This window comes from Natator depressus, chromosome 11, assembly GCF_965152275.1.
Source record: "Natator depressus isolate rNatDep1 chromosome 11, rNatDep2.hap1, whole genome shotgun sequence".
NCBI lineage: Eukaryota > Metazoa > Chordata > Testudines > Cheloniidae > Natator > Natator depressus.
The window spans coordinates 2256401-2270871 of NC_134244.1; the positions used below are offsets into that span (position 1 = coordinate 2256401).

The following is a 14471-nucleotide window of genomic DNA, read 5'->3' on the forward strand; positions in this document are numbered from 1 at the left end:
AGCACCCCGCACAGCCACTGCCCCACGGGGCAACCTGCAGGCTCCCTGGCCAAGGGGTCTCAGTCATCGGGGCCCCATCCCTACCAGAGAGGGCCCCAGTGACCAGGGATCGAGTCCTGCAGAGGGGAAGCTCCAGGCCATCAGTGGGTTCCCCTCAGAGGCCTGCGCTCGGTGACCTCTGACTGCCCAACGCCCGCGGGGATGGTGCGGCGAGCACCCCACGGGGGGGTCCAAGGAGCCGGGCCGTGCCAGCGCTGCTGGACGAGCGATCGAGCTGGGCCGGATCACGGGGCGGGCTCCAGGAATCAGTGATCTGCTGTGCCAAGGGGATCCCTGGGCGAACGGGAGCCGTGCCAGGCGGCTGGCTCTGGATCCAGCCGTCCGTCAGCTGCCACCTGCGCCCCCTGGCCCCCCCCCCACAGGAACCACCTCACCCCCCGCGGGTGCTTTGCAGGGACGCAGGCGAGAAAGCCACAGATGAAAGGGATGTGGGGGGAGCTGATTTTGGCATCCCCGCCCCAGCAATGGCAGCTGCGATTTGCACTTAGCTCATACGGCCAGAGCGGGGGCCGGTCCCCCACTTGGCACAGGGCTTCCGAGTCCAGGGGAGGCGGGCCGGAGCCCTCGAGGGTGACCGGACGTGGCGCCGAGCGAGGCCAGGCCCTGCTGCCGGAGAGCAATACAGACCTGCAGAGCCAGCCGGGCGGGGGCCCCAGGAGCCTAGCCCGTGGGGGTGGCAAGCGGCAGAGAGGGGGAGGCCGAGGGCTGAGCCTACCTGAGCCGGAGAGAAGCTGAGGAAATGGAAGGTACGAATGGAGAAAGGACGGAGCGTCGCGGGCTTAAGAGTTAAGAGCATCGATACCTGCGGGCGTCAGCACCAGGGCCTGCAGGATGTCGGAGAGGGAGACGATCCCCCGCGGCGAGTTCTTCTCGTCCACCAGAACCAGGCGATGGACCTGTCGGCCGAGCCAGACCCACCATCAGCCTCACCCGCGGGGCCCGGGGTGGGCAGGGAACGGGCAGCGTGGGGGGATCGGGGTCAGTCAGTGGGGGCTGGGTCAGAGGGGGTACGTGGTCGGGGGATCGGGGGTCAGTCAGTGGGGGCTGGGACAGAGGGGGTATGTGGGGGTGGATCGGGGTCAGTCAGTGGGGGGCTGGGTCAGAGGGGGTACGTGGGCGGGGGATCGGGGTCAGTCAGTGGGGGGCTGGGTCACTGGGAGTACGTGGGGGGGGATCGGGGTAAGTCAGTGGGGGGCTGGGTCAGAGGAAGTACGTGGGGGGGGTATCGGGGTCAGTCAGTGGGGGGCTGGGTCAGAGGGGGTACGTGGGGGGGGATCGGGGTCAGTCAGTGGGGGGCTGGGTCAGAGGGGGTACTTGGGGGGGGATCGGGGTCAGTCAATGGGGGCTGGGTCAGAGGGGGTACGTGCGAGGGGATTGGGGTCAGTCAGTGGGGGCTGGGTCAGAGGGGGTACGTGCGAGGGGATCGGGGTCAGTCAGTGTGGGGCTGGGTCAGAGGGGGTACTTGGGGGGGGGATCGGGGTCAGTCAATGGGGGCTGGGTCAGAGGGGGTACGTGCGAGGGGATTGGGGTCAGTCAGTGGGGGCTGGGTCAGAGGGGGTACTTGGGGGGGGATCGGGGTCAGTCAATGGGGGCTGGGTCAGAGGGGGTACGTGCGAGGGGATCGGGGTCAGTCAGTGTGGGGCTGGGTTAGAGGGGGTACGTGGGGGGGATCGGGATCAGTCAGTGGGGGGCTGGGTCAGAGGGGGTACTTGGGGGGGGATCGGGGTCAGTCAATGGGGGCTGGGTCAGAGGGGGTACATGCGAGGGGGAAGGAAGCGAGTCCAGGGACAGATGAAGCTGAGCAGGGGAACTGGCGGACCCGGGTCCAGGGGCCCAGCCCAGCACTAGCCCTGGAGGCCAGGAGCAGGATCTGAGGCAGGGGGCAGGGCCCCCCAGCCCTACCTGCTCCTTTGCAATGCGGTCGATGACGTCGCCCATGGTCTCGTGGGGGTGGCAGGTGAGCACCCCCTCCAGGCAGATCGTTCGCCGCCTCAGCGCCTCCCGCACGCTCATGTCCAGGTTGTTGTAGGTCTTCTGGGCAGCCAGGTGCTGGGGGGAGCGGACAGACGGCCGCGGTCAGGGCCCAGGTCTGGCACCGGAGACACCTGCCCCCTTGTGTGAGATGGGGGGTTAGCCCCACTGTCCCTGCCACCCCACAATCCACCCCACAGCCCGAGCTAGGGGATTTGCCTTCACTCTTCCTCTCAGCTCTTGCACTGTGAAACAGCTGCCATGCTCCACCCCAGAGGGGGCTGCACTGTGGTGGCAGGGAAAGGATCCCTGCCCAGCACTCTGGGGTGGAAGGAGCGAAGGGGAAGGGAGGTAACGGCCCGCTGTGGGGATGTGCTCTGCTGCCCAGAGCCCAGCGATCTGGACCCAGGGGTGATACTCACGATCACGTCAAACCTGGAGTACAAGCCCACGACCTCCCCTGGAACGAGAGAGAGAGAGAGAGAGCACCGGGGTTACTGGCGGGGCAGAGCAGGGCAGTTGCGGGCAGTGGGGTCAGACGGGCAGCCGAGGCGTGGTGGGGACACTGGGTGGCAAAGGGGGATCCAAGGAGCCCTGGTTCCGGGAGCGATTCCGGGAGCGAGCCGTGGATCAGGGGTAAGACAAGGACGGTGCTGGCTGCGCAGAGCGGGGTGCATGGTGGGCCCGGCCCAGAGGGACGGGGGGACGGGACAGTGGGTGCTCAGGATGGCTGTGGGTTGGGGGACCCAAGGAGGGCAGCTGAGGGAGTCCAGAGGGGGGATCCTGGAGGTGGACCGGGACCAGAGAGGTCAGGGAGACGGGCTGCCTGGCGTGCCCTGGTGTCTCTGCCCGTACCGGCTTCGTTTATGACGGGCAGCGCCGACACCCGGCGGTCGACGAAGATCTCCAGGGCCATGTAGACAGGTGCCGTCTCCAGCACCATGGCCACGTCCCGGAAGGTGCCCACGCCCAGCTCCTGGATGGTTCTCTGCAGGAAGCGCGGCTTGGGCAGCATGGCCCCCTGCGGCGGGAGAAGGGCAGCGATCAGAGGGCAGCTCCCGGGCACACGCCGAGGGCCCTCTGCTGCCGGAGCCGGCGAGGCCGGCAGGGACGGGGCTCGGGTTTGCAGTCCGAGCTCACACTGGGCAGTGCCCTGGGCTCCTGGGCAGCACGAGGTGACACCCCCCAACCCCCACGGCTGGTTCCGGGCTCCCTCGCGTCAGGCCAAGGGCAATGGCCCGGCAGATCCCCCCGGGCAGGGTACGTTGCCGCAAGCAAGTGCCCGTTTGCACGCGCTGCACGAATACACCCCACCCCCCCGCCTGTACGCTCCATACACCCCCTGCCCAAACCCCTCTCGACACCCGCACTGCGCACCGACCCGCACCCGGCCCTGTCTGCCTGCCTGTCCCGGCCTGGGCCAGCCCACAAACACAGGCCACCCCCTCCACCGCCCACCCCCCGCACCCCGCACGGACAGGCCTCACCCCCACCCCCTGCACCCGGCCCCCGGGCACAGCAAGGTCGCTGCCCGCACAGGGGTGCCACCCTCCCGTACCCCCCCCCGAGGGTAGGGCTGGCTCAGCAATGCCCCCCCCCCCGCCCCACTCACAAAGATGTGGAGGAACTTGAGGATGCGCTTGTGTGTCAGGATGTGGAGCACGTTGCCGGACACGGGCTCGATCACCGGCAGCCGGTGGATCCTGTTCTTGATCAGGTGGTAGACGGCGTTGAAGAGGCTGGGGGAGACCGAGGCAGTGATGGCACGGGGGGCTGGAGAGCCTTGGGCGGGAACTTCAGGGCACTCTGGAGTAATACCAGGGACTGGGGGCTCCAGGGGTCCGCTGCTCCCCCCCCTTTGCCCCAGCCTCTTGCCCCGCCCAAGATCTAGCCTGGTGCTATGTTCTGCCAACTGGGAGGTTCTGGTCCTGCCCCTGCCAGCCCCCCACCCTGCCCCCATCACGCCCGGGCTCGGCTGCCCAGCTCAGCCCTGGCAGACCAAGGTTAGAATAATGGCCTGGACTCCTGGGTTGTTTCTTGGCCTCACTCCCTCATATGCCAATGCGCTCCCCGCTCTCCTCACTGCCCCCCCCCACATCCCCAACCCCTGGTTCCCCCTTCCCCCGTGGGGCAGACTCCGTGTAGGACCTGCCCCAGCCCCCAACCCGGGCTCCCACCCGGACCAGCCTGGCTCTAGGGGCTGCCATGGGCACCCAGGATCTGGCAGGCTCCATCTGGGGTGGCCAGTGGGGCTGCAGTGGGGGCAGCCGGCCCAGAGACAGGCGCCCCCCCTCCTCGGTGCTTCCCCCATGTGGCTGGGGGTGGATTTACCTGTCATTGGGGGAGATGGAGACCAGGGGCTTCAGGGAGCCTTGCAGATAAACCTCTGGAAAGGAAGCAGAGGGGGTGAGCTGGGGGGTCGGGGATGAGGGAGCAGAGGGAGTGAGCAGGGGGCCGAGGGTGCAGGGGCGTGTCAGGATATAGATACTCAGGCCTGCCTGTAAAGGCCTATTCTTTAACAACTTGGATGTATTTTTACCACTTAGCTACTTACAGGGGTACAAAAGAAAGAATCAAAATCACAGTCCGCCCGTCTCTGGGCTTCTCTCGCTAGGAGAGTCGGACGCCTGGTTCTTAGGCTCATCCTCACCCCCCAGACCAGCCCGATGGGAATACGGTGCCGCCGGGCTGGCAGGGAGACGATCCTGTCCGGATAGTGCCCATCACCGCCAGCTCAAGGCGGTGAAAGAAAACGCCGTTCGATAGCAGCCTGTCTGGCACAAAATCCCTTCTCCGCAGAATCATAGACCAAAGCAGGGTTGGAAGGGACCTCAGCGGGTATCTAGTCCAACCCCTGGCTCAAAGCAGGACCAAGCCCTAAATGGCCCCCTCAAGGATTGAACTCACAACCCTGGGGTTAGCAGGCCAATGCTCAAACCACTGAGCTATCCCTCCCCCACTGGTAGCTGTGAACCCCTCATTCTTGTATGTTTTATCTTTATGGCCCGGCCCCCACTTTTCTACTGTCAATCTGTCTGGATCTCCAATTGTTTCTGTCCGCTGTATAATTAATGTTGCTGGGGTAAGTTAATGAGGGGGGTGGGATACCAGTTGTTAGAGAATTATGTTACAATGTGCTAGGATTGGTTAGTTAAATTTCAGTAAAATGATTGGTTACGGCAGGGGTTCTCAAACTGGGGGTCTGGACCCTTGAGGGGGTCGCGAGGTTATTACGTGGGGGGTCACGAGCTGTCAGCCTCCATCCCAAACCCTGCTTCCCTCCAGCATTTATAATAGTGTTAAATATATTAAAAAGTGCTTTTAATTTATAAGGGGGTCGCACTCAGAGGCTTGCTCAGTGAAAGGGGTCACCAGGACAAAAGTTTGAGAACCGCTGGGTTAAGGTATAGCTGAGAATATTACCTTAAAAAACTGGGGTAAAACAGGAAGTGGAAGGGAAAATTGGAATCATGTTTGCTAAGGGTGGGCGGGGGTGGGAATAGGGAATGGGGAACAGGGACACAGGTAAGACTCTGCAGCGTGGGAGCCGGGCAGGAGGGAGTGGGGTAAACGCTCCCCAGCGTCGGAGCCGGGCAGGAGGGAGTGGGGTAAACGCTCCCCAGCGTCGGAGCCGGGCAGGGGGCCGCGGGTTGAAGGCTCCGCGGCGTGGGAGCCGGGCAGGGGGGTGTGGGGTGAAGGCTTCCCGGCGCGGGAGCTGGGCGGGGGGCGCGGGGTGAAGGCTCCGTGGCGCGGGAGCCGGGCAGGGGGCCGCGGGTTGAAGGCTCCGCGGCGAGGGAGCCGGGCAGGGGGGTGCGGGGTGAAGGCTCCCCGGTGTGGGAGCCGGGCAGGGGGGCACGGGGTGAAGGCTCCGCGGCGCGGGAGCCAGGCAGGGGGGCGCGGGGTGAAGGCTCCGCGGCGAGGGAGCCGGGCAGGGGGGCGCGGGGTGAAGGCTCCGCGGCGAGGGAGCCGGGCAGGGGGGCGCGGGGTGAAGGCTCCCTGGTGCGGGAGCCCGGCGGGGGCGCGGGTTGAAGGCTCCGCGGCGAGGGAGCCGGGCAGGGGGGCGTGGGGTGAAGGCTCCGCGGCGAGGGAGCCGGGCAGGGGGGCGCGGGGTGAAGGCTCCGCGGCGTGGGAGCCGGGCAGGGGGGCGCGGGGTGAAGGCTCCGCGGCGCGGGAGCCGGGCAGGGGGGCGCGGGTTGAAGGCTCCCCGGCGTCGGAGCCGGGGAGGGAACACTGGGGAACAGACTCTGTCGAGCGGTGTGAAGGGCTTTGGAACATGCTGGCTCGGACACTCACCCAGCAAACATCACATCGTCCGCGCGGAGGCCTGGCCTTTTGCCGCTTGCTGTCTGCGTGACAGGGGACCGGGAAGCGGGAAGGTGGAGGGAAACCCCCCTGACATCTCAGAGGGAGTGAGCTGGGGGCCAAGGGTGCGGTGGGGAGAAGAGGGGAGCTGAGGGGGCAAAGAGGGTGAGTGGGGGGCCGAGGGTGGGGGCAGAGGGGGCGAACCGGGAGCTGATGAGGGTGAGCAGGGAACCAAGGGTGCGGAGAGATAAACGGGGTGATCTGGGGTCAAGGCTCGGGGGGGCCAACAGGGAGCTGAGGGGGTGAGTGGGGAGCCAAGGCTGTGGGGGTGGCAGAGGGGGCGAGCAGGGGGGCTGGAGTCTGTCCCTGGGGGGGCACAGTCTCTGCCAGGGCATGGCTGGGGCACAAGGGCAATGGGATGTGGGTGCCAGACAGCTCAGGCCTGTGGGGCAGGCTGGGGCGGGCAGGTCCTCTGAGCAGGGGCAGCCGGGGCAGCCTGCCAGGGCGTCTGACCTGCAGCTCCCGGTGCCCGGGGCAGCCCCGCCCCCGGGGGGGATCAGGGCCCAGGGCGGGATCAGGCATGGGAAGGATCTGTAACTCCCACAGCCCCAACACACCCCCCACTTCACCCTCCACCCCACCATGCTGTACACACCCCACAGACCCCTGCACCTACGCACACCTTCCCTGTCCCCCGCCGTCTTCTCCCTACCTCTCCAGGTCTCAATTTTATGCTCTTCCAGCTCATAGATCTGCACCTGCAGCACAGGGAAAGGGGGGTGAGGCAAGATGCCCGGGCCAGGTGGCAAAGGGAGACCCATGGGGAGGGCCCTGGGGGAGCCACAGGACCCACTGGGGGCTGCTTGGGAGCTGCCTCTGGTCAGGGGCTGCCTTTGGCTGCGTGACTCCCAAGGGGGACTTCAACGGGGTGGCGTCAGATGGCCACTTGGCCCCCACCAGCTCTGCCGGGGTCACACGCCACACTGGGGACGCAGATCCCAGAGGCAGGGCACCCACTCGGATGTACCCGGGGTCTGCCGGAGCGGGTCTGTCCATGGGCCCATCTAGCCTGGCGTCCTGTCTCCTCCCGTGGCTGGCACCAGAAGGGACGTGTCCCCAGCTGGCCAGCTCTGCCCAGGGAACACGCTTTGCCTCTCGCACTAACACTGAGCCAGAAGCTGTTGGGGTCCCCTCCTGGCGCCCCCCTGGTCCCCCCCCCAGGAACTCAACAGCCCCCTGGCACTGAGGACCCCGGCACATGCCCAGCGGTGTAACATCCTGCCTGTCCCTCTTCCCGCCCCACAAGCGGTTCCTGAGCCCCCTTCCCGCCTGCTGGGGGAGTCTGATCTCGAGGGGGAGCCGCCCCCAGAGGGGAAGAAGCTCCCAGCCACGGGGCAGAGGCCTGACCAGCTCACCAGCGGGGACCGGTAGTAGCGGTGCAGGATGTTGATGAAATCCGTGATGGTCAGCATCCCTGCAGGGGGAGATGGGCAGGGTCAGCGGGGGCAGCTGGCGGGGGGCACCACGGCCATTCCCCAGCAGCTGGCTTCACAGCCCTGCTTGGGCAAAGCCATCTGCCCACAGGGCACACACCGGCTGGGCAGCGGCACCCTCAGCAGTGCCCCATGGTGCGGCGCCCCCACCCACCCCCAGGGGAAGAGGCAGCCGGGCCCCATGGCCCATTCACAGCTTGGCCCCTCCACTGAGCCAGAAACGGGGGCCGCCTGCATGCCAGCCTACTAAGGGTGAACAAGCCCAGCGGGTCCATGCCAGCAGCCGCAGAGCAGCTGGCTCCATGGGCGCAAGGGACCTGGGCCAGGAGCAAACCCGGGCCAGTGCCAACAGTGCCCTGGAGTATGATGGGTTCTGTGCCATGCTGGGTGTCGGGGGGCATCGGTGCCACGCTGGGCATCGTGGGCGTGGGTGTCGCTGAGATCCCTGTCGAACCAGCAGGGCTTAGGCATCCCAGCACAGGGCACAGCCCCCCCGTTCTGTGCCATCGCGACTAGCCGAGGCTGCCTGGCACGGACTCGCTGCCCCCCCCACCCCGTGCCCTCCTCGGCACTCACCCACAAAGCACTGCTGTTTGCTGTCCCAGAGGGGGGCGGCCCGTACCCCATTGGCCACCAGCGCCAGGAAGGCCTTCTTCATCTGCAAGCCAAGCAGAGGGGCCGTGAGACCACCGGGGAGGGGGGACGACGGCAGGGCAGCCCCCATTCGCCCGCCAGCCTGCCTCACGGGGCTATGGGACTGCTCGGGGTGGAGGGAGGGACCGGCCCAGCTGTGCCCCCCCCGCAGCCCCCAACACCCAGGGCAGCCCCATGGCCTGGCCCCTCGGTGCTCACCTGCAGCGTGGTGTCGAACACCAGCAGCTTGGAGCTGGTGGGGACCGCGGCGTAGCAGTGGTGACTCCTCAGGAACCTCATGTAGGGCTCGGCCTCGGGGCCCTGGAACAGGGCGTCTGGGCAGAGCGCCGGGAGCTCAGCGTGCAAAGGGAGGCTCCTGGTGTCCGAGCCCTCGGCCTTGGCACCGGTGCCAGGGATGCAGCCGGCCTCGGCGCTCACGCTGGAACCCATCACCCCGGCATCGGAGCCTGCGTCCTGGGTACCAGAGCCATCGCTGGAGCCCATCACCCCGGCATCGGAGCCTGCGTCCTGGGTACCGGAGCCATCGCTGGAGCCCATCATCCCGGCATCGGCGCCTGCTGCCCCGGTATCTGGATCTAGGCAGGAACCTAGCGGGGCAAGGTCACACGCTGGGACTCCATCCCCACAGGCCTGGGGCAGGATGACGGGCAGGCGTGGCAGCAGGCCTGGGGGGCACCCTCCCCCTTCGAGCAGCTGGCGTCCCGCTTTGCCCCGGCCATTCCTGTCCCAAACGCTCACAGACGGCCAGGCCACCGGCTGCGCATGCCAGGGCCCCCAGCCCCGAGCTCTGGGCGCGGCCGGAGCAGTTTCCGGTGGGTCTCGGCCTCGTTTGTGACCACAACAACCCAGGGATGTATTTGGGGTCAGGGTAGACACGGACCCTCCAGCTGCGTCAGCAAGGGACGGGGTGAGGAGAGGGCCACACCGTCCTCGTGGGCATCGGGAATTGGTGGGAGACGCCCCTGGGCTGGGCTTCATCAGACTGGGGGGGTGCAGCCGCTCTGGTGCCTTAATGAGAAGGGCGAACCAGTACTGAGGGGAGGGGCTGCGGGTCGGGAGTGAGGGGCATCAGCAGAGCAGTACTGGGGTGTGGGGGGACCCCAGGGCTGGGATAGCAAGGGGGCTGCGGCTCAGGAGTGAGGGGCATCAGCAGAGCTTGTGGGGCTGAGGAGCGATGCATTCGCTGCACAGATGAGCGAAGCTGCTCAGCCAGGCAGTGCCCCCTGCCCCCCCCAACCGGCCCCCCTACCCACCTGCTTCCTCTGAGCGGAGACGCGTGGCCGGCGGCTGTACCTGGGGGGAGAGAGAGAAATCGGTGGGGATGGGGCAGAACAAGAGCCAGCCCATGTGTCTCCAGGAGCCAAGCGCCCACGGGCCCTGCCAGCGCAGACCTGCTCTGTCAGCCTCCCCTGCCCATCACCGGGGCATCGGAGCATGGCATGTGCCAACCCCAGAGGGGCAGCAGCACCACGGGGCAGCAGGGCCCCATCCCCCCTGTCCCACCCCAATGCAGGCCCCGTGCCGTGGCTCCAAGCCTGCGTGCCCGAGACGTGGGCGTGACCCCCCACCCCCCGGGCAAGGGTCTGAGCCCCCTGCTCGAGGCATCCGAGGCCGAACTACCCACATGATCCGCCACCCACCGGGAGCTGCCCGACTGGAATGCTGGGGGGTGCCAGGCCGGGGTCTCCAGCCTGGGCCAGGCTGCCCATGGGCTGGGCGGGAGAGGACCCGCTCCCTGCCCCTTGGGGCTGACAGGGCGCAGGCCGGGCAGCTTGGTCACACGGGCGAGCAGAGGACATGCTGCCCCTGCGCTGGCTCTGTGGATGGAGGGGGCTGGGGGCAGGGGCAGCGGGGGAGATGGGGGGGCCGGAGGGGGCTTGGGAAGAGGAGCTGAGACGCAGCAGGGGACAGCCAGGAAGGGGGCGAGGGGTCGCAGCGGAGCGGGCCATGGAGGTATGTGGGGTGGGCCGGAGGGAGGGGTGAGAAGCCGGGAGGGGGCGAGGGGTCGCAGCGGGGCGGGCCATGGGGGGATTGTGGGGTGGGCCGGAGGGAGGGGTGAGAAGCCGGGAGGGGGGCGAGGGGTCGCAGCGGGGCAGGCCACAGGGAGGTATGCGGGGTGAGCCGGAGGCAGGGGTGAGAAGCTGGGAGGGAGTGAGGGGTCGCAGCGGGGCGGGCCATGGGGGGATTGTGGGGTGGGCCGGAGGGAGGGGTGGGAAGCCGGGAGGGGGCGAGGTTCCAGTGATCAAGGTCTGGGGCAGAGAGGGAGCCGTGGGGCTGGGATGGGGGCAACCGGAGGCAGGGCAGTGAAGTTTGTTGATGGGGGGGGAGGCAGTGGGGGATGGGAACCGGTGGGCTCTTGGGGTCTGAGCAGCTCAGCGGCTGGACCAGAGGTTCCCTGAGGGGCCGATCCCCCCACTAGAGGCCCCCCATTGGGAGCGATGGGTGCGCAGCCCCTGGCACTGCCCGAGGGGCCACGTCCAGCCCCAAGCCCCAGACACCTTATGCTGAGCCCAGAGGGGCCTGGCCCCGGAGAGCCGCTGCAGAGAAACTGGAGGCCACAGGGGGGCGCCCCAGGGCAGGTGTGAACAGCCCTGGGGCAGGTTCATCGTCACACTCCCCAGACCCTGGAAACTGAGTGATGGGGGGGGGGCGATCACAGACACCCACCCTAGAGACCCCCCCCCCCAGACACACGCCACAGAGACACCCCCCCATGGACACTCCCCTAGAGACACCCTGTGACGAAGCGGGACTGTTCTTAATGTTTCCTCTGAATACTGTAGGGGTGCCTCAGTTTCCCCTATGCAGTTCTTAAGTATCTAGGTGGTGGGATAAGTGTGCGCTTCCCACAGAGAGTCCGCCCAGGCGGGGTCCTGGGGAAGCCAGAGGATCCTGCCCCCAACTTCGCAGTCAGACGTGACTCTCGCCAGCCAGTAAAACAGAAGGTTTATTAGACGACAGGAACATGGTCTAACACAGAGCTTGTAGGTGCAGAGAACAGGACCCCTCAGCTGGGTCCATTTTGGAGTCTGCCCTTCACTCCATGTCCAGCCAGCCCCAAACTTGAAACTCCCTCCAGCCCCTCCTCTCTGGGCTTTGTCCCTTTCCCGGGCCAGGAGGTCACCGGATTCCTTTGTTCTCCAACCCTTTAGCTCTCACCTTGCAGGGGGGAAGGCCCAGGCTATCAGTTGCCAGGAAACAGGGTGTCGGCCATTCTCTGTGTCCAGACCCCTGCACACACCTGCCGTCTAGGGCTCTGCAAAGATCATACACCCTTACCCCACCCCCTAGATACTTAAGAACTGCCTAGGGGAAACTGAGGCACCCCCACACGATTCAGAGGAAACATTAAGAACAGTCCCACTTCATCACACCAGGCCCCACCAGTGGCAGGCCCTGGAGAGGCCGGGGGCTGAGCTGTCCCCCAGGGCAGGGGGAGCCGGGCACAGCGAGGACTCAGGGCTGATCCTCCCCAGCCCTGGAGGCAGAGGCAGACCTTCCTCCCCCTTCTCCGGAGTGCCACAGCTGCAGCCCCCGCTGGCCGTTTGCCCCGGGAGGCCACCCCGGCCCGGCACTGCTGGCCAAATGGGCGCTCGGGGCTCCAGGAAGGCGACAGGGCTGCTTGAGCCGGCCTCGAGGTCAGGGCTCTGCAGTGCCCCACAGCGAGTCCCTGACGCCTCGAGTGCCTCAAGGCTGGGCTTGTGGCTAGGGCACCGGGCTGGGAGTCTGTCACGTAGTGTGGGGGGCCCTGCACCCCTCTTCCTGGGATTCCCCGTGACTCTCAGCCAGCCAATATCACAGAAGGTTTATTGGACAAGAGGAACACAGTCCAAAACAGAGCTTGTGGGTACAACCAGGACCCCTCAGTCGAGTCCTTCTTGGGGGCAGGGAGCTTAGACCCCAGCCCTGGGGTTCCCTACATTCCACCACCCAGCCCCAAACTGAAACCAACCCCCCCCCCCCCCAGCCGGCTCCCTCCTCCAGCCTTTGTCCGGGTTCCAAGGCCAAGGTGTCACCTGGCCCCATCCCCCTCCTGGCTCAGGTGACAGGCTCTCAGGTCTCCCATCCCCAAAGAAACTCCCCTGCCACATTCCCAGGTCAACACTCGCCCCTCCCTGCTGCCTCACAGAGTCAGGACGCCTGGGTTCCCTTCCCATCTCGGGGGGAGGTGGTGGGGGAACTGGGAGTCAGGACCCCTGGATTCCATTCCCAGTTTGGGGGAGGGTGGCGCTGGGAGCCAGGACACTTGGGTTCCCTTACCAGCTTAGGGAGTGGGGGGCTGGGAGCCAGGACGCCCGGGTTCCCTTCCCAGCTTAGGGAGTGGGAGGCTGGGAGCCAGGACGCCTGGGTTCCCTTCCCAGCTCGGGAGGGAATGCACCAGCTCCAGTCTTGTGCCCTCCCGGAGTCCAACCCAGATCCCTGCCTCCCGCTGCCCTTCCCCATCGCACTGAGTAGCTGGGACTGGACAATGCACCTGACTCCAGCTGGTAGCTGGCTCAGGGCCGGCAGGGGGTGCCTGACACCCACGTTCCCCCAGCTCGGACCGGAGAACCCAGAGAGCCAGCCCTTGGGGAAACCCGCATGTGGACTGCTCTGTGCCCCCAGGCAGGGTCAGGCTGCACCACCGTGCTTAGCGCCGGGCACTAAACCATCCATCCCTTCCCCCAGAACCACTGCCCCTCAGCAGGACCCCAAGGAACCCAGCTGGGTTTTCCCCAGATGGAAGGCTTTAATCCTCTGATTTTCTCTAATTCAAGAAAAACACAACGGCCGGGAACCCGACACCCCTGAGCGAGCCCAGAATAACAAACCCCTGCGTGTGAGTGGCCCTGCAAGCAACCCTACAATAATAAAGCCGTGCGCACAGCCCAGCAGCAAGAACAACCCCAGAACGACAGCGTGTAAAGACCAGTGTTTACAAGCAACCCTACAATAACAAACCAGCAAGCACACCTCTCTCTCAGCAGCGATCCCACGACAGGAAAGCCCAGCTGGGCTCCCCTAGGAAACCCAAGCCCAGTGCTCACAATCTACCCTACAACCAAAACCCAGCGGGCCCAGCCTGTCGCTATGGGGCAACCCTACAATAACAGAGCAGCCTGGCACGCCCCGGGAGGGCAAAGCATCGCCGGGGAAAGCACGTGGGTGTCAGGTTCCCACTGGCTGCGCTTTTGTTCCAAACCAGTGCCAAGGGCGGAGTAAACTCAGCCGAGACGGGAATCGCAGCTGGCAGCCTGGAGCACCCACCCCAGGGAGCCGGGCTGGGCACCGCCGCAGGGCAAGGCCGGCAGGGGGCAGTGGGCAGCAGCTGGGGGTGACAGGTAGGGAAGGGAGGTGGGAAGGAGGAGGGGGCGGGGTGGGGAGAAGCCAGGGGGTGGCGGCAGGGGCAAGAAGGGGTCTCGGGGGTGGAGGTGAAAGCTAGCCTTGCAGGGCTGAAAGGAAGCAGGAAGTTGGTGGGTGCAGTTTGGGACAGGAAGTCCCCCAGGCTTGCTCTGAGGCTGGCATGGCTGCAGGAGGGGCCCAAGGCAATCCCCTCTCCAAGGCCCCTCCAAACAGGGCACCCCGGCCGTCCCCGGTTTCCTCCCCTACCTGCCGCGCAGCTGGGGCCGTGAGCTGCTCCATGCCAGTCCCCGCGCCAGCCCTGCTATTCTGGGCCTGCCGCTCGCTCCCCAGCCCCGGCAGATTGAGTGTCAGGCTGGCACCCGCACAGCTGGGACGGGAGCGGCCTGCCAGGCCCTCCGCGGAGACGCGCCGGAGCCGGCTGGAAGGGCCCGCGGGGCGACGGCCGGCAGCCAGCCACCTGCTCTCAGCCCACGGCCCCACGGGCACTTCCCGGGCCGCGGGGAGCCGAACCAAGCGGAGCCCTGAAATAGAGACCTGCACCCCCCCGGGAGCTGCAGGCAGACAGACAGACTGGGGCGAAGGAGACAGACAGACGCCGGAGAGCTGGGACGGGGGACAGACAGACAGACAGGGGCACAGGGCAGAATT

At 66.6% G+C, this 14471-nt stretch overlaps 1 protein-coding gene across 1 annotated transcript; it reads right to left on the reverse strand.

The window, feature by feature from the left end:
- Positions 1–833: 833 nt before the first annotated feature.
- On the reverse strand, positions 834–14102 carry PRKAG3 (protein kinase AMP-activated non-catalytic subunit gamma 3). The gene is made up of 12 exons (XM_074967191.1): positions 14070–14102; positions 9734–9773; positions 8679–9067; positions 8403–8484; positions 7749–7807; positions 7046–7091; positions 4363–4417; positions 3644–3770; positions 2887–3052; positions 2454–2491; positions 1963–2109; positions 834–956 (listed from the first exon to the last, which is right to left on the reverse strand). Exons 1-12 carry the CDS (start codon positions 14100–14102, stop codon positions 840–842), a joined length of 1299 nt encoding a protein of 432 aa, XP_074823292.1. The 3' UTR covers positions 834–839.
- Positions 14103–14471: the final 369 nt, after the last annotated feature.

Bases quoted from the DNA above. Each gene is read 5' to 3' on its own strand.
- PRKAG3 (XM_074967191.1), bottom strand. From the start codon at position 14,102: ATGGAGCAGCTCACGGCCCCAGCTGCGCGGCAG. The intron at 9,068-9,733 runs GTGGGTAGGGGG...TTGCCCCGCTAG, and splicing joins TCTCCGCTCAGAGGAAGCAG to GTTCCTGCCTAGATCCAGAT. The intron at 7,092-7,748 runs GTGAGCTGGTCA...CCTGTGCTGCAG, and splicing joins GCTACTACCGGTCCCCGCTG to GTGCAGATCTATGAGCTGGA.